At 37.4% G+C, this 15,621-nt stretch overlaps 1 protein-coding gene across 1 annotated transcript; it reads right to left on the bottom strand.

Annotated features, from left to right (window-relative positions):
* Window positions 1–3,240: 3,240 nt before the first annotated feature.
* LOC121855638 (probable DNA-directed RNA polymerase subunit delta) lies at window positions 3,241–3,588 on the bottom strand. The gene has a single exon (XM_042350712.1). The coding sequence runs from the start codon at window positions 3,586–3,588 to the stop codon at window positions 3,241–3,243; it is 348 nt and encodes a 115-aa protein (XP_042206646.1).
* Window positions 3,589–15,621: the final 12,033 nt, after the last annotated feature.

Below are 15,621 nucleotides of genomic sequence, written 5' to 3' on the forward strand. Positions count from 1 at the left end.
CTTTAGTCGGGTCCTATCTTATGTATGTCGCTTCACCTGTCTTCCTCACCTGACAACTTCACCTGTCTTCCTCACCTGACAACTTCACCTGTCTTCCTCACCTGACACATCTTAGATCTAGTAGTAGGTATTATTTAACATCTTGATGCTCTTGGTAACACATTGATGGAGGAGAGAGAGATAATTCGAATATGTATTAAATAATATAAGATAAATATATATAAGAAATAAAATATAAACAAAGTCACACACACACACCATCCTTCTCACCCCTCACACACACACACACACACACACCATCCTTCTCACCCCTCACACACACACACACACACACACACCATCCTTCTCACCCCTCACACACGCACACCCCCCCACACACACTTCAAAATCAATAACAAGATCATCAGTAGACAACAGGGTAAGTTTAACGAGTCCAGAGAAGATCTAAATTTGAAGCGAAGGTTTGCCAGGTCAAGTTTACCTCTGAAAGACGTAGTGACGGTGACCTAACGCTCCTCTGAATCACCTTCGTTAGGGGGAAGTTTGTCAAGGCTAGTTAGGTTAGGTCAGGTTAAGTTAGGTTTTGGTCAGGTTAAGTTAGGTTAGATCAGGTTAGGTTAAACTAAGTTAAATTAGGTTAAGTTAGGTTAGGTGACACTGTTTATGGGTGGTAGTGAAGCTCATCTCGTAGGAATTTTAATATGAAGACCTTTTGTAACTGCGTCGGCTATCTCTTTGAATGCTAATCCTGACTGACTAACTGACTGACTTGACTGACTGACTGACTGACTGACTGACTAACTTCACTGACTTCATTGACTGACTGACTGGCTTGACTGACTGACCGAGAGTACATCATGGGTCGTAATGCTCGTAGTGATTGGAGATATTGAGAGAGAGAGAGAGAGAGAGAGAGAGAGAGAGAGAGAGAGGAAGTAAAAGAAAGAGAAAATTAAATAAAAAAATAAAAAAGAAGGATAAAAGAAAAATAAGGGAGAGAGATATAGAGATAAAATAGAAACATAAAAAAAGGAAAAGAAAGAGTTAGAGAGAGAAATTAAATGAAATCTTTCCCTGGAACATGAAAAATTAATGATAATATAATCTTTCACCTTCTTTTTCTCTCTCTCTCTGTCTCTCTACAATATATCTGTCCAATAGAGAGAACAATAAGTCTCCATTAATCTTTGAAACATCATCAATTTCTCACAGGTTTTAAAGTGATCGCAGAACGAGACAAATTGTACCGACCTTCAGACGATCCAGGAGTCAAGATAAACACTTCGTATATATGTACTGTATATTCAGAGGTCAGGCAGACAATGTTCCTTTTGTAATTTCAATACATTTTTATTTTATTTATTTTCTATCATTATTTGTTTTATTTAAATCAGCGAATCAGTCAGTTAGTTAGTTAGTCTCTCTCTCTCTCTCTCTCTCTCATTACCATACATCCCTCATCCCCTCCACCCCACCCCTACCATAAACACCTCACTTACCCCCACACCCCCACCCCCACCCCCACACCCTCACCCCTCAATGCTCCTCACGTCTCACCCTTCCAGAACAATCTAGTGGAGGGTGAGAGATGGAGTCATTTAGAACGAAGGATCAGAAGCTTTGGAAATCAATTTTTTTTTAGGGAGAGAGTCTTCAAAATGGAAAGTTTTAGTTAATACCCGTTATATGTTAGTGACAGAGAGCTTTTAACCTATAACAAGTTCAGTAGGGTTCATTCATCTGATTGTTCATTCATTCATTCATTCATTCATTCAGACAGACAAGAATTCACCTGAGACACCTGAGGATAAAGGGTTATAATATGAATCTATAGGTAAATGAGTGACCGGGAATTCACTACGGGAAGGAACATAGTCTCTCTCTCTCTCTCTCTCTCTCTCTCTCTCTCTCTCTCTTTCTCTCTCTCTGACACCAACCGACGGCCCACAAAACGTCGGAATTTATATGCAAATCACACAGGTCGCTCAACACGGAAACAAGGGGGGAGAGAGAGAGAGAGAGGGGGGGGGGAAGGGAGGGAACACGTACCTCCTGCAGCCCTCCCCTTCCCCCTCCATCTCTACCACTACCCCAGCCTCTATTTCCCCGAACGTATATACACGATTTTTTCATTGATTTTTGAGCACAACACACTTGAACATACACACTTGAAAAAACCCCGACTAAAAACGACTAAAATACCTTAATTGTGTTAAATAAAATACCTGTGTGGAAATTACCCGTTAAAAGAGACACTGTGGTGAATCAGAAGACTAATGAGATATAATTACCATCATTAAAACACAATACTTACAGACCTAATGACCCACAGTAGCCAATTAAGATACGATAGACAGAATATAACGTATATTTTGAATGATGTAATTTCTGTTGATTATATTTGGTGATGTATATAATAATTTATTTGTCAGTGGCCCAAGGTTAAAAATGCTTTGAAAACCTTTGATCTAGATGTATGATAGTTATTTATTGGAGTCTCCCTTATTTTTGACCTGACCTAACTAGTCACGTCTTAAGCTCCTCTCCGTGTGTGTTGGTCTGGGGATTAGTGGATGACATCATTAGGACCTGACCTCATGTTTTTAAGGTCACCCTGTATATTTAAGCCTCTCTCTGTCCATGTAATCAAGTTGCCTCTGAAGATGTCTTGAATAAAGACGAAAGCTAAGGTGCTCCGTTGTTTCCCTTTTCCCGTGTGATTTTATCAAGATTTATCTTATCCACGTTTCCATTGTGGATCTACATGATATATATATATATATATATATATATATATATATATATATATATATATATATATATATATATATATATATATATAGAGAGAGAGAGAGAGAGAGAGAGAGAGAGAGAGAGAGAGAGAGAGAGATAATAATAATTAATTTATAGTAAATAGAATTTATAATAAAAATACACAATTAAAAATAAAATATAATAATAATGATACAGGTAACAACAACAATAATAATAATAATAAAGTGCTATAAATAATTAAAACAAATACAAAATCGCTAGTGAGAAACAATATATGTATGTTGCCCATCCAAAAAGATTTGGCCGAATTTTGCAAAATGAAAACGGTTTGGCCGATTTGACCATGAGATGGCATGAGTGTTGATCATGAAGCTTATGGTACATCTGACAACCCTGTTCTCAACCCACTTAGTCTTTTCTTCGTAGTTTGACCGCTTGTCCACCTCCTTCGTCGATTTCTTGTCTTCACTCCCATGCAGACTCTTCGCTCTCATCTGACTCAGATCCTTCACTCTCATCTGATTCAGATCCATCGCTCTCATCTGACTTGAACCATCCATCTACATCATCACTGCTAACACTGCTGTCCAAGAATTCGTATTCTAACATTTCCCCATAAAAATCTTCATCACTCTCAGGTGAGACATCATCTTCACTTTCATCCGTGTCATCTAACTCCTTTACCTTTTCATGCTCAGGCGAATCCATCAGCCCTGTTCCATCTAGACAAGGTCGCTTCTCCGCCTCTTCGCCTTCATCTGAGAGGTCTTCAGACCACTTCCACTTGAGAGAGTCAGACAGAGTATCAGTCATTTTGAACCTTTTTACCAAAATGTGTCTGGGGTCAGTAGGTATACAACTTCAAATTTGACCAGTTTTTATGAAAAGGTGTTACATTATATAGTACTATGGTTGGAACTTTGTCAATAGAAAACTTCTGTAGTGGAGGCAATAGTGGGGATGTGAAGTGATGATAGTGGGGATGTGGGAGATGATGTGTAGATAGTGGGGATGTGGGAGATGATGTGTAGATAGTGGGGATGTGGGAGATGATGTGTAGATAGTGGGGATGTGGGAGATGATGTGTAGATAGTGGGGATGTGAAGTGTGGATAGTGGGGATGTGAGAGATGATGTGTAAATAGTGGGAATGTGGGATGTGAAGTGATGATAGTGGGGATGTGAAGTGTGGATAGTGGGGATAGTGGGGATGTGGGATGTGAAGTGATGATAGTGGGGATGTGGGATGTGAAGTGTGGATAGTGGGGATGTGGGAGATGAAGTGTGGATAGCGGGGATGTGGGGAGATGATGTGTGAATGGTGGGGATGTGGGAGATGATGTGTGGATAGTGGTGATGTGGGATGTGAAGTGTGGATAGTGGGGATGTAGGATGTGAAGTGATGATAGTGGGGATGTGGGAGATGATGTGTGGATAGTGGGGATGTGGGAGATGAAGTGTGGATAGTGGGGATGTGGAAGATGATGTGTAGATAGTGGGGATGTGGGATGTGAAGTGATGATAGTGGGGATGTGGGAGATGATGTGTAGATAATGGGGATGTGGGATGTGAAGTGATGATAGTGGGGATGTGGGAGATGATGTGTAGATAGTGGGGATGTGAAGTGTGGGTAGTGGGGATGTGGGAGATGATGTGTAAATAGTGGGGATGTGGGATGTGAAGTGTGGATAGTGGGGATGTGGGATGTGAAGTGATGATAGTGGGGATGTGGGAGATGATGTGTAGATAGTGGGGATGTGAAGTGTGGATAGTGGGGATGTGGGAGATGAAGTGTGGATTGCAGGGATGTAGATAGTGTATTTATAGTGAAGATTTCAACAGTGTGTGGATAGTGAGGATGTTGTTAATGTGAGGATAGTGAAGATGTTGAGAGTATGTGGATAGTAGAAATAATAGTGTGTGGAATAGTAAAGATATTGATAGTGTGTGGATAGTGAAGATAATAGTGTTAGGATAGTGAAGATAATAGTGTAAGAATAATGAAGATGTTGCTATAGTTTGGATAGTGATGGTGTTGATCATGAAGGTATAGTGGATGGAGGCAGATTTAGCAGAATAAGAGTCCACAATCCACCACCAATACCAAAATACATCAAAAAATTATTAAATTCAATACAAAAACATTGATTTTTGAGCACAACACACTTTAACATACACACTTGAAAAAAACCCGACTAAAAACGACTAAAATACCTTAATTGTGTTAAATAAAATACCTGTGTGGAAATTACCCGTAAAAAGAGACACTGTGGTGAATCAGAAGACTAATGAGATATAATTACCATCATTAAAACACAATACTTACAGACCTAATGACCCACAGAAACCAATTAAGATACGATAGACAGAATATAACGTATATTTTGAATGATGTAATTTATGTTGGTTATATTTGATGATGTATATAATAATCGTAATATATGAAAGAATTATATATTAAAGTGAAAATTATTCCTTTATTTGGTGTTATATGGGATTTAATTGTTATATATATGGAACCGGACGAATTATTGTTTTTTCATAATAAATAATATAAAATTAATATATAAAAGATCAAAAATAAAAAGAAAATTAAAGATAAAAACACTATAATTAAAATGACACACACACACACTCACACACACACACACACACACACACACACACACACACACACACACACACACACACACACACACACACACACACACACACACACACACACACACACACACACACACACACATGCACACACACACACAGTGACGGAGGCAGTTTTATCAACAATTTTACATATGTTGATGATGATTTTCATTATTTATTTGATATTTTTCTACCTTTGGATAATGATAATCAAATACATAGAAGGATATAATAATTTGTAGAGAGTAAATTAAAAAAAATAGTATTGTTTATTTTGTCTTAAGAATTAAATATTTCTCCTATTTTCTTCTATTTTTTTTAACTAAACACTAGCGACTATTTGCTCTAAAACTTAACCTCTCTAAATTTGATTCTTCCTGATGCAAAATTTCCATCTGGATTGTAAACGTCGGGGTTCTTAATGGGCCAATATGTTAGAGTGAAGTTTCCCCCTTAATTCCAAAACAACGCTAAGAGAGTTACTGGTAGTGGATTGAGAAAAGGTGAAACATATTTTATTTACTACAGCAATGACTTTACATGTGGGGAAACTTAGAAAGGGAACTGACAGAAACGTTGGGTCTTGTTTACAGATTATTAGAATTTATTTACAGGGAATTAATTAAGGGGAAAAACTAATAGGAAATTGGGTTTGTAAAATACTTCTTTGGATAGTGGAGTGAGGCTGACTTTAGTGCTTCAATGAAAAGACAAAGGCAAAGGTCATATATTGGTGCTTCGTCAACCTTGGTTCATTAAACACATACACGAGGTCAAGTTCTGCACTCGGCAGCAGTAAGGGCCGGCACTGGGGTGAGGGTAGGGGAGGTGAGGAGGTGGGGGAGGAGAGGGGATGGGATGGGGGGAGGTAAGGAGGTAGGGGAGGAGAGGGGATGGGGGGAGGTAAGGAGGTGGGGGATGGGTGGGGGTCAGGATAAGTCACTCTTGGCATTGCTCTTCATACCAAATATGAACAGCACTGACCTCTATGATTCAAGTTATTACCATTAAAACACTGATGAAATTAATCAATGGATCATTAATTACAATATCATTAGCATAATTATACACCTAAATCACAACATGTTGACCTTTAAATACTTAATTAATATGTTCACCAGGATCTGTTTTTTGAGGATTATAAATTAAGGATTTTAATTAATTTATACAGTTACAGTATAGAGAACAGCAAGAACACTAATCATCCCAATACTGTACAGTGACCCAGAACGAGTGCTGGGTCACTGGGTTAATCAAAGTGTCATAGCATAAATAACTACTAAAATTTCTACCTTTTGGCTTCTTGTTCAAGTACACAGTCCGCTTCACTAGTGCGTTTACAGGGGCCTCATCATATAAACATTCCACAAATCATTACTTTTGAGATATTTGTTTTAACATTATTGTAATTGTATTCCATAGCATGTTTATTATTGCGAGTTTCCTTCTGTCAAATGTAAACAAACACAGGGCTGTCAAACTGCATACAGCCTGACGAGCCCCTGTAAACGCGCAAGTGAAGGGAAATATACACTTGAATTCCCTCGGTATCTCATGGCACAGCAACGCCTTTTGGAAATGTCTTTTAAAGAAATTCTAATATTATAATAACACAACTTGACTTTTTAAAAATATTTTCCCACCACCAGGCAAATGACTTGACCCTGAGTTATATGTTTAATACTGATCCCATAATGAGGTCACTTACAGTCACGGTGAGGTCATTACTAGATGCTGGGGTTGATGGTGGCCTTAGGAGAGGGGGGAGTGGGAGGAGTGGGGGAAGTTGAGGAGTGGGAGGAGTGGGGGAGAAGTGGGGTAAATCCAGAGCAACTAAACCAATTCACTACAGACTAGGATGACCCGTGGGACTATCTAGTAAAAGTTAAGGACAATAGCCTCCACTTGTTTATGTATATCAAAATTATGTCAGCCAGCAAACTCTCAGTAATAGTGACGCCCTTGTGTGAATGTCTTATAACTTTGTACGTAAATTTTCCCCCAGTTATCAAAGTTTATTATTCAAACTGCTTTATTCACTCAAATTTGACAGGTGTTTTTTTCTTTTCTTCGTTATTCAGGGAGGAAGTTTGGTCACCTGAATCTTTATATCAAACTATATGGCTTTGTCTCTTGAAATATTTCCATAAAACGCTTAAAAAAATACTGTTTCAGATATATTACAAACAAAACAAATTCACCAATACTCCCAAAAAATTATTATATTCTGATACAATAAATGAGACTAATAAATAAAAATATGTATATACTTTTCTCCCAGTTTATAATTTATGAAAATATCTCTCAAACTTTTTCAGGAGAATTAGGTTTCTGTACATGACGCAACGCTCTTACAACTTTGGAATGACTGACATAATTTTCATGGACGGGAAGTTGTGCTCAGTCTCCTTTATCACTTCTCAGACCCCTCTCTACCTATTTACCTAATAAACACGAAAGAAATCTAATTTAATTCATCTTTTTAATTATTAATATACACGCAAAGATTAACAGAATAAATCATAATTAATTCCCTTACATATTCTCTAGTCAGTGTGTGTATGTGTGGCCTTGTGTGTGTACGTGTGTGTGTGTGTATACAAGAGGCTATGACGTCACCACCACAAGGGGTAACGTGCCTCTTAATAATCTGACGTCATCCTCAGGTACTCATAACTCACCCAGGTAAGAACACATAGTTGACACTCACGCTATTTGTTCTTTAAAAAATAAATAAATAATTCTTACTATATTTCATGGACTCTGAGGATATGTGGCAAAATTATTTAATTATTTTTCTGTATTAGTTAATTATCAAAAAGGTAATTAACACAGTACAAACTTCAGGTGAAAATTAAATACGAAATATAAAATTAGTCGACATAACCTCTAAAAAAAAAAATGTCGACATAAAATAAAAGAATTTTTACCCAAGAGTTGAACTAAACTTGCGTAAGAATCTGGAAGCAATTCTTCACCCACCCGTTGTGCTATTGAAAGATTAGTAGGGTCATTACCTAATACCTGACCATTGTGGACCTGGTCTCACCCTCCTCTGTATATATACACCTTGGTTTGTATTTCTCCTTAGTCTGTACTCACCCCTGAAGATGTGAATTACACGAAAGCGCTTGGGAACTTCGTGTTTTCTTCTTTCCTTGTGGTTATCAGCATATATATATATATATATATATATATATATATATATATATATATATATATATATATATATATATATATATATATATATATATATATATATATATATATATATTATATATATATATATATATATATATATATATATATATATTTTTATATATATATATATATATATATATATATATATATATATATATATATATATATATATATATATATATATATATATATATATATATATATATTTATGTAGATCCGCCACGGAAACGTGATAAGATAATGAGAATCATTGAATATTTGAGCACCTTATTTATTTATTCAAGACATCTTCAGAGGCAACTGAAGATGTCTTGAATAAAGATTTGTTGCTGCGTTCCTGCTGTTTCCCTTTACCCGTGATTTATCAAGATATATATATATATATATATATGGCAGCGAGTATATATATATATATATATATATATACATATATATATATATATATATATATATATATATATATATATATATATATATATATTTTTTTTTTTTTTTTTTTTTTTGTCGGAAGGAGGAGGAGTGGCAATTCTGAATACTTTTTTTTTTAATATTCCGCCGTAGGTTCGGGACTAGGAGCTACTTTACAACATTTTATACGCCTAAATATTCTTCACCCATCCACCACCACTACCCCTAGCACCACCACTACTACCCCCAACACTACCTCTACTACCCCCACCACTATCACCCGCCACCACCACTACGAACACGATGACTTGTTGGGTCTTTCTTTAACAAATATGATGTAGAGAGAGAAAGAGAAACGATAAATAAGTGAATAATAAAAACAATAATAACACTTTTATTATTATTATTATTAGTAATAGTAGTTGTGGTAGCAGTAGTGATGGTAGTGACAACAACAACAATAGCAATACTACTACTACTACTACTACTACTACTACTACTACTACTACTACTAATAATAATAATAATAATAATAATAATAATAATAACACCGTAAAATAAAACATGTATCACTTTCCCGTCACGACTTAACAATTTCAGGTGAACAACTCATTACGCACACCTTGAAAAAACAAACAACTGGTGAGACTTAACAACAGGTTAAAAAATACATATGAAATTCCCATTATAAATATTTTAACCCTATCATCAAGCCGAGACACACAGAGAACAACCTGCCTTTTCAATATGCTATAAATTAAAGAAGCTTCTGTTTACATTCATTCACATAGTAGTTTGGCAGCCATTGAGCAAACATCTGGCAGGAAATATAAAACTCTCTTTAAACATTTCGGGTCCAGAACGTAGCCTAAGTTAAGTTTGAACTAAACATATTTCATCTGTCTTTAAATTAATTTAATTTAACCTATCCTTAGCTTAACCTAGTTTATCCTATCCTTAACCTATCTTAATCGTAAACCCAACATAAAATACATCTAATCTAAGTTACCATCACCTTAACCTAATATCAACTAAACTAACTTAATACTACCCGAACCGAATCGAAGCTAAACTAACGTATCTCTAACCTAACCTAACCTAACCTAACCTAACCGAACCTAACCTAACCTACCGCTAACTGAATCAAACCTAACGTAACTTGACCTACTTTAATCGAATTTATCTTAAAGCCTAATCTAACGTATCCTTAACCGAACCTAGTCTGATCTACTTGACCCCTAACTTAACCTAGGGACCTCAGTGTGAGCGGGCCCTAACTTACCCCTAACCTGCCCTAACTGACCCCTAACCTACCCTAACCTAACCTAGCCTAACCTAACCTAACCTACTCTAACCTGCCTCTATCCTCAACTCACCCCTAACATTAAATCTACCTTTAATTTAAACTAACCTCACCTAACCAACCCGGGGTATGGTTGAAGTTCAGTGCAGTACCAGATCAATGTATTACTGACTTACTATAATTTTCCTATTACTCCGACGAAAACGTAAAGCCTAAAAATAAACTTTGTATCTTTCTTTTTTACGAACAATTTACACATTTACAATGGATCGAATTCATGGCAGTGTTTTATGGTCAGCTTTACGACAGAGACAACGCCTTAACAAACACGGGTTGCTAATTTTACAGGTGTTTTAAGATAGCGTAAATTACCTCAACGGCGGGCAGTAGTTGTGACTGGGAGGACTAAGGTGTATGTGTGTGTGTGTGTGTGTGTTGTGACCCCGTCTTTAAAAAGTTAATTAAACCTCAGTATGAGACACAAACCACGAAAATGTAATACAATTTAGTGAGGTGAGACGGAGAATGAAGCAGTGAGAGGCAGATCAAAGGCCAGCCTCCTCCTCCACCACCAGGTCTGGGCTCCGGCTATCGTGGTCTACACGCCTCTCAACACCCGGCCAGATTTGCCAGTCAAGATTACTGTTTGCTGATGTAATGGCGGCGAGGTCATACACAGCCGAATACCGAGCCCAACCTTACCCCACATTACCACACGTTCAATTAATAATAAAAAAAGGTTTATGGTACTTACGGTAATGAGTTTCATGACCGGTCTAATTGGTTGTAACATATATGTCAATTGGATTAAATTTAAAGTAACTTCAGTAACAGGTAATTAAGGAACAATACGACAGCTGTTGCTTGCTTTTATAACGTGTTTGAATTACTGTAAACACACATTACTATTGATGAGCGTATAATGAAAAATATATGACCCAATATAATACAATAAAACTGTTTTCGATAATATATTTTATATCCAAATGAATTATTGGCATAAAAACTGACGTAACTTGTCCAATAAAATCTTTAATAACCAAACACAGATTGTGGTTAATTTTCCATGAATAAAATGTATTCCAAGATCTTTAATCTGTGTATAAAATCGGCAATAAAATTCTCAATGAGACATTTAATAAACTATATATCACAGTGAGTATATTATATAAGGTGCCTTGTATAATTAGATGAGCTAAAATAAAAGAATCAAACAGTGACTATATCAACTAAGGCTGATTCGAGAGAGACATCCAGAACTTATGACAAACATATCTAACATTTTAGTTGTTAAGTTAAAATGCCCTCAGTGAACTGATCCATCAATGAATCTACTACAGTATGTATCACTAATCCAACTAATTACCAGCAGAGATGAAGGTTTTTTTTAACATGTTTACGCGTCTTATCAATGATTCACTGGTATCATAATTAACAGGTGAAAATCGTCTTTACTATAAATATTCAGCAGTGATTTAAACACGAGGAATTTAATATTCTCTAATTAAATACTCTTAGGACAAGGAACTTAATTTGAGTGATTAGATAGACGAGGCAATTGATTTCCTTTTGTGTGTGTGTGTGTGTGTGTGTGTGTGTGTGTGTGTGTGTGTGTGTGCAGCTTTTAATAGGAATATAAATAGTACACACCATCATTTCAAAAACTATTGAATCGATTTGGGTGAAACTTGACACACGGTTTAAGTATTAGCCATAAAATGAACTGAAAACCAATTCTTACAAATTATAGATAAAAAATCAACGTAAAAAACCCAGGTACGTTCATTGTTCCATTATTCCCAGTGACTCCCTCTACCACATCCCGGTTACCTCCAGATAACAAACAGTAAAGGTTATGTTAGTCCTGTGATTTTTAAAGGAACATACAGAGGCTGAACTAACTCACTATACCGGGTTTATTGCTCAGTTACACAGTCGGATTTGTCTTTCCGTTTTTTCTCCATTTTATCATATTTACTAATCTTTTTTTTTGAGATATAATCAGTTATATTTAGAGCTTCTTTCAAATGTAATGGGTCATATGTAGCTTCTTTCACATATAATCATTCATGACTTTTAAATTTATTCAGATATCGTACTTTTCAACTTCTTTCACACCTGATCAATGATATCTACAGCTGCATTATTACAACTTTCATATATAATCATACTCAAAGTTTCTTTCAAACTCACTCAGTCATGTGGTACAGTTTCTTTTAAAGAAAGTTAAGCATATTTCTAATTTATTTAAAAAACAGGTTGTAATAAAAAAATACTAAAAGAATTAATTAAATATGATGCTGATAGGGTGAAGGGTTGAGAGAGAGAGAGAGAGAGAGAGAGAGAGAGAGAGAGAGAGAGAGAGAGAACTGTCCATTCAAGAAAAAATAAAGCCCTTCAACATACAGTTACAGTACTTTCACACACGACCTTCACCTTTCACCTCTTGCGTCCAAAACAGAACAAAATAAATTTTGTGTGTTTTGCCTCTGGCCACCTCACAACCCTACAGCTAAGTTGTATGCAAATTAGTTTAAAACACTTAACATTTAATCCCAAATAAAGTTCGAAACCTTTGATCTTGAACAGGGACTTAGAACTTGTCTTACCAAAACAAAAATGGGATGATTTATTCATTAGCTAACAGCAAATCTCTCTCTTTAGGTAAAACGAAAGAATATCTCAACTCATTCTACAGCCACCAGTCTTACGTTTACTTCCTTTGACCTTAAACTTTGACCCACATTTTCCCAACATGAGAAACGACAAGCGGTGAAAGCCACGATCTGTCATATTTCATCACAAATTCAATAGCATGTTACAGGCAGAGACAGACAGACATGCACACAGGCACATACATACACCCGATAGAATCAGCCAATCATAATGGTACGTCTACCTCAAGTGGGAGACAGTAACACCTGTCATTGGTTAGCAGAGCGGAAACAGAGAGGAGACAATAACACCTGTCATCAGTTAACAGAGAGGAGATATAGTAACACCTGTCATCAGTTAACACAGACAGTGTAACACCTGTCATCAATTAACAGAGAAGACATAGTAACACCTGTCATCAGTTAACAGAGTAAAACCTGTCATCAGTTGATAGAGGGGAGACAGAATAGCGCCTGTCATCAATTAACAGAGAGGAGACGGTAACACCTGTCACCAGTTAACAGAGAGGAGACATACTAACACCTGTCACCAGTTAACAGATAGGAGACAGTAACACCTGTCACTAGTTAACAGATAGGAGACAGTAACACCTGTCACCAGTTAACAGAGAGGAGACAGTAACACCTGTCACCAGTTAACAGAGAGGAGACAGTAACACCTGTCACCAGTTAACAGATAGGAGACAGTAACACCTGTCACCAGTTAACAGATAGGAGACAGTAACACCTGTCACCAGTTAACAGATAGGAGACAGTAACACCAGTCACCAGTTAACAGATAGGAGACAGTAACACCTGTCACCAGTTAACAGATGGGAGACAGTAACACCTGTCACCAGTTAACAGATAGGAGACAGTAACACCTGTCACCAGTTAACAGATACGAGACAGTAACACTTGTCACCAGTTAACATATAGGAGACAGTAACACCTGTCACCAGTTAACAGATAGGAGACAGTAACACCTGTCACCAGTTAACAGATAGGAGACAGTAACACCTGTCACCAGTTAACAGATAGGAGACAGTAACACCTGTAACCAGTTAACAGATAGGAGACAGTAACACCTGTCACCAGTTAACAGATAGGAGACAGTAACACCAGGTAACAGATAGGAGACAGTAACACCTGTCACCAGTTAACAGATAGGAGACAGTAACACCTGTCACCAGTTAACAGATAGGAGACAGTAACACCAGTAGCCAGTTAACAGATCGGAGACAGTAACACCAGTCACCAGTTAACAGATAGGAGACAGTAACACTAGTCACCAGTTAACAGATAGGAGACAGTAACACCTGTCACCAGTTAACAGATAGGAGACAGTAACACCTGTCACCAGTTAACAGATGGGGAGACAATGACACCTGTCACCAGTTAACCTGAATGGGGAGACAGTAACACCTGTCACCAGTTAACAGATAGAGGAGACAGTAACACCTGTCTGCCAGTTAACGAATGGAGACAATGTACCTGTCACCAGTTAACGAATGGAGACAGTAACACCTGTCACCCAGTTAACAGATAGGAGACAGTAACTTCCTGTCACCAGAACAACAGATAGGAGACAGTAACACCTGTCCCAGTTAACAGATAGGAGACAGGAACACCTGTCACCAGTTAATAACAGAGAGGAGACAGTAACACCTGTCACCAGTTAACAGATAGGAGACAGTAACACCTGTCACCAGTTAACAGATAGGAGACATACTAACACCTGTCACCAGTTAACAGATAGGAGACAGTAACACTTGTCACCAGTTAACAGATAGGAGACAGTAACACCTGTAACCAGTTAACAGGTAGGAGACATACAAACACCTGTCACCAGTTAACAGATAGGAGACAGTAACACCTGTCACCAGTTAACACATAGGAGTCAGTAACACCTGTCACCAGTTAACAGATAGGAGACAGTAACACCTGTCACCAGTTAACATATAGGAGACAGTAACACCTGTCACCAGTTAACAGAGAGGAGACAGTAACACCTGTCATCAGTTAACAGAGAGGAGACAGTAACACTTGTCACCAGTTAACAGAGAGGAGACAGTAACACCCGTCACCAGTTAACAGATAGGAGACAGTAACACCTGTCACCAGTTAACAGATAGGAGACAGTAACACCAGTCACCAGTTAACAGATAGGAGACAGTAACACCTGTCACCAGTTAACAGATAGGAGACAGTAACACCTGTCACCAGTTAACAGATAGGAGACATACTAACACCTGTCACCAGTTAACAGATAGGGGGAGACAGTAACACCTGTCACCAGTTAACAGATGGGAGACATATAACACCTGTCACCAGTTAACAGATAGGGAGACAGTAACACACCTGTCACCAGTTAACAGATAGGAGACAGTAACACCAGTCACCAGTTAACAGATAGGAGACAGTAACACCTGTCACCAGTTAACAGATAGGAGACAGTAACACCAGTCACCAGTTAACAGATAGGAGACAGTAACACCTGTCACCAGTTAACAGATAGGAGACAGTAACACCTGTCTCCAGTTAACAGATAGGAGACAGTAACACCAGTCACCAGTTAACAGATCGGAGACAGTAACACCAGTCACCAGTTAACAGATAGGAGACAGTAACACCTGTC

The sequence above is a fragment of the Homarus americanus genome, unplaced genomic scaffold (genome assembly GCF_018991925.1).
Source record: "Homarus americanus isolate GMGI-L3 unplaced genomic scaffold, GMGI_Hamer_2.0 scaffold33076, whole genome shotgun sequence".
NCBI classification, from domain to species: Eukaryota; Metazoa; Arthropoda; class Malacostraca; order Decapoda; family Nephropidae; genus Homarus; species Homarus americanus.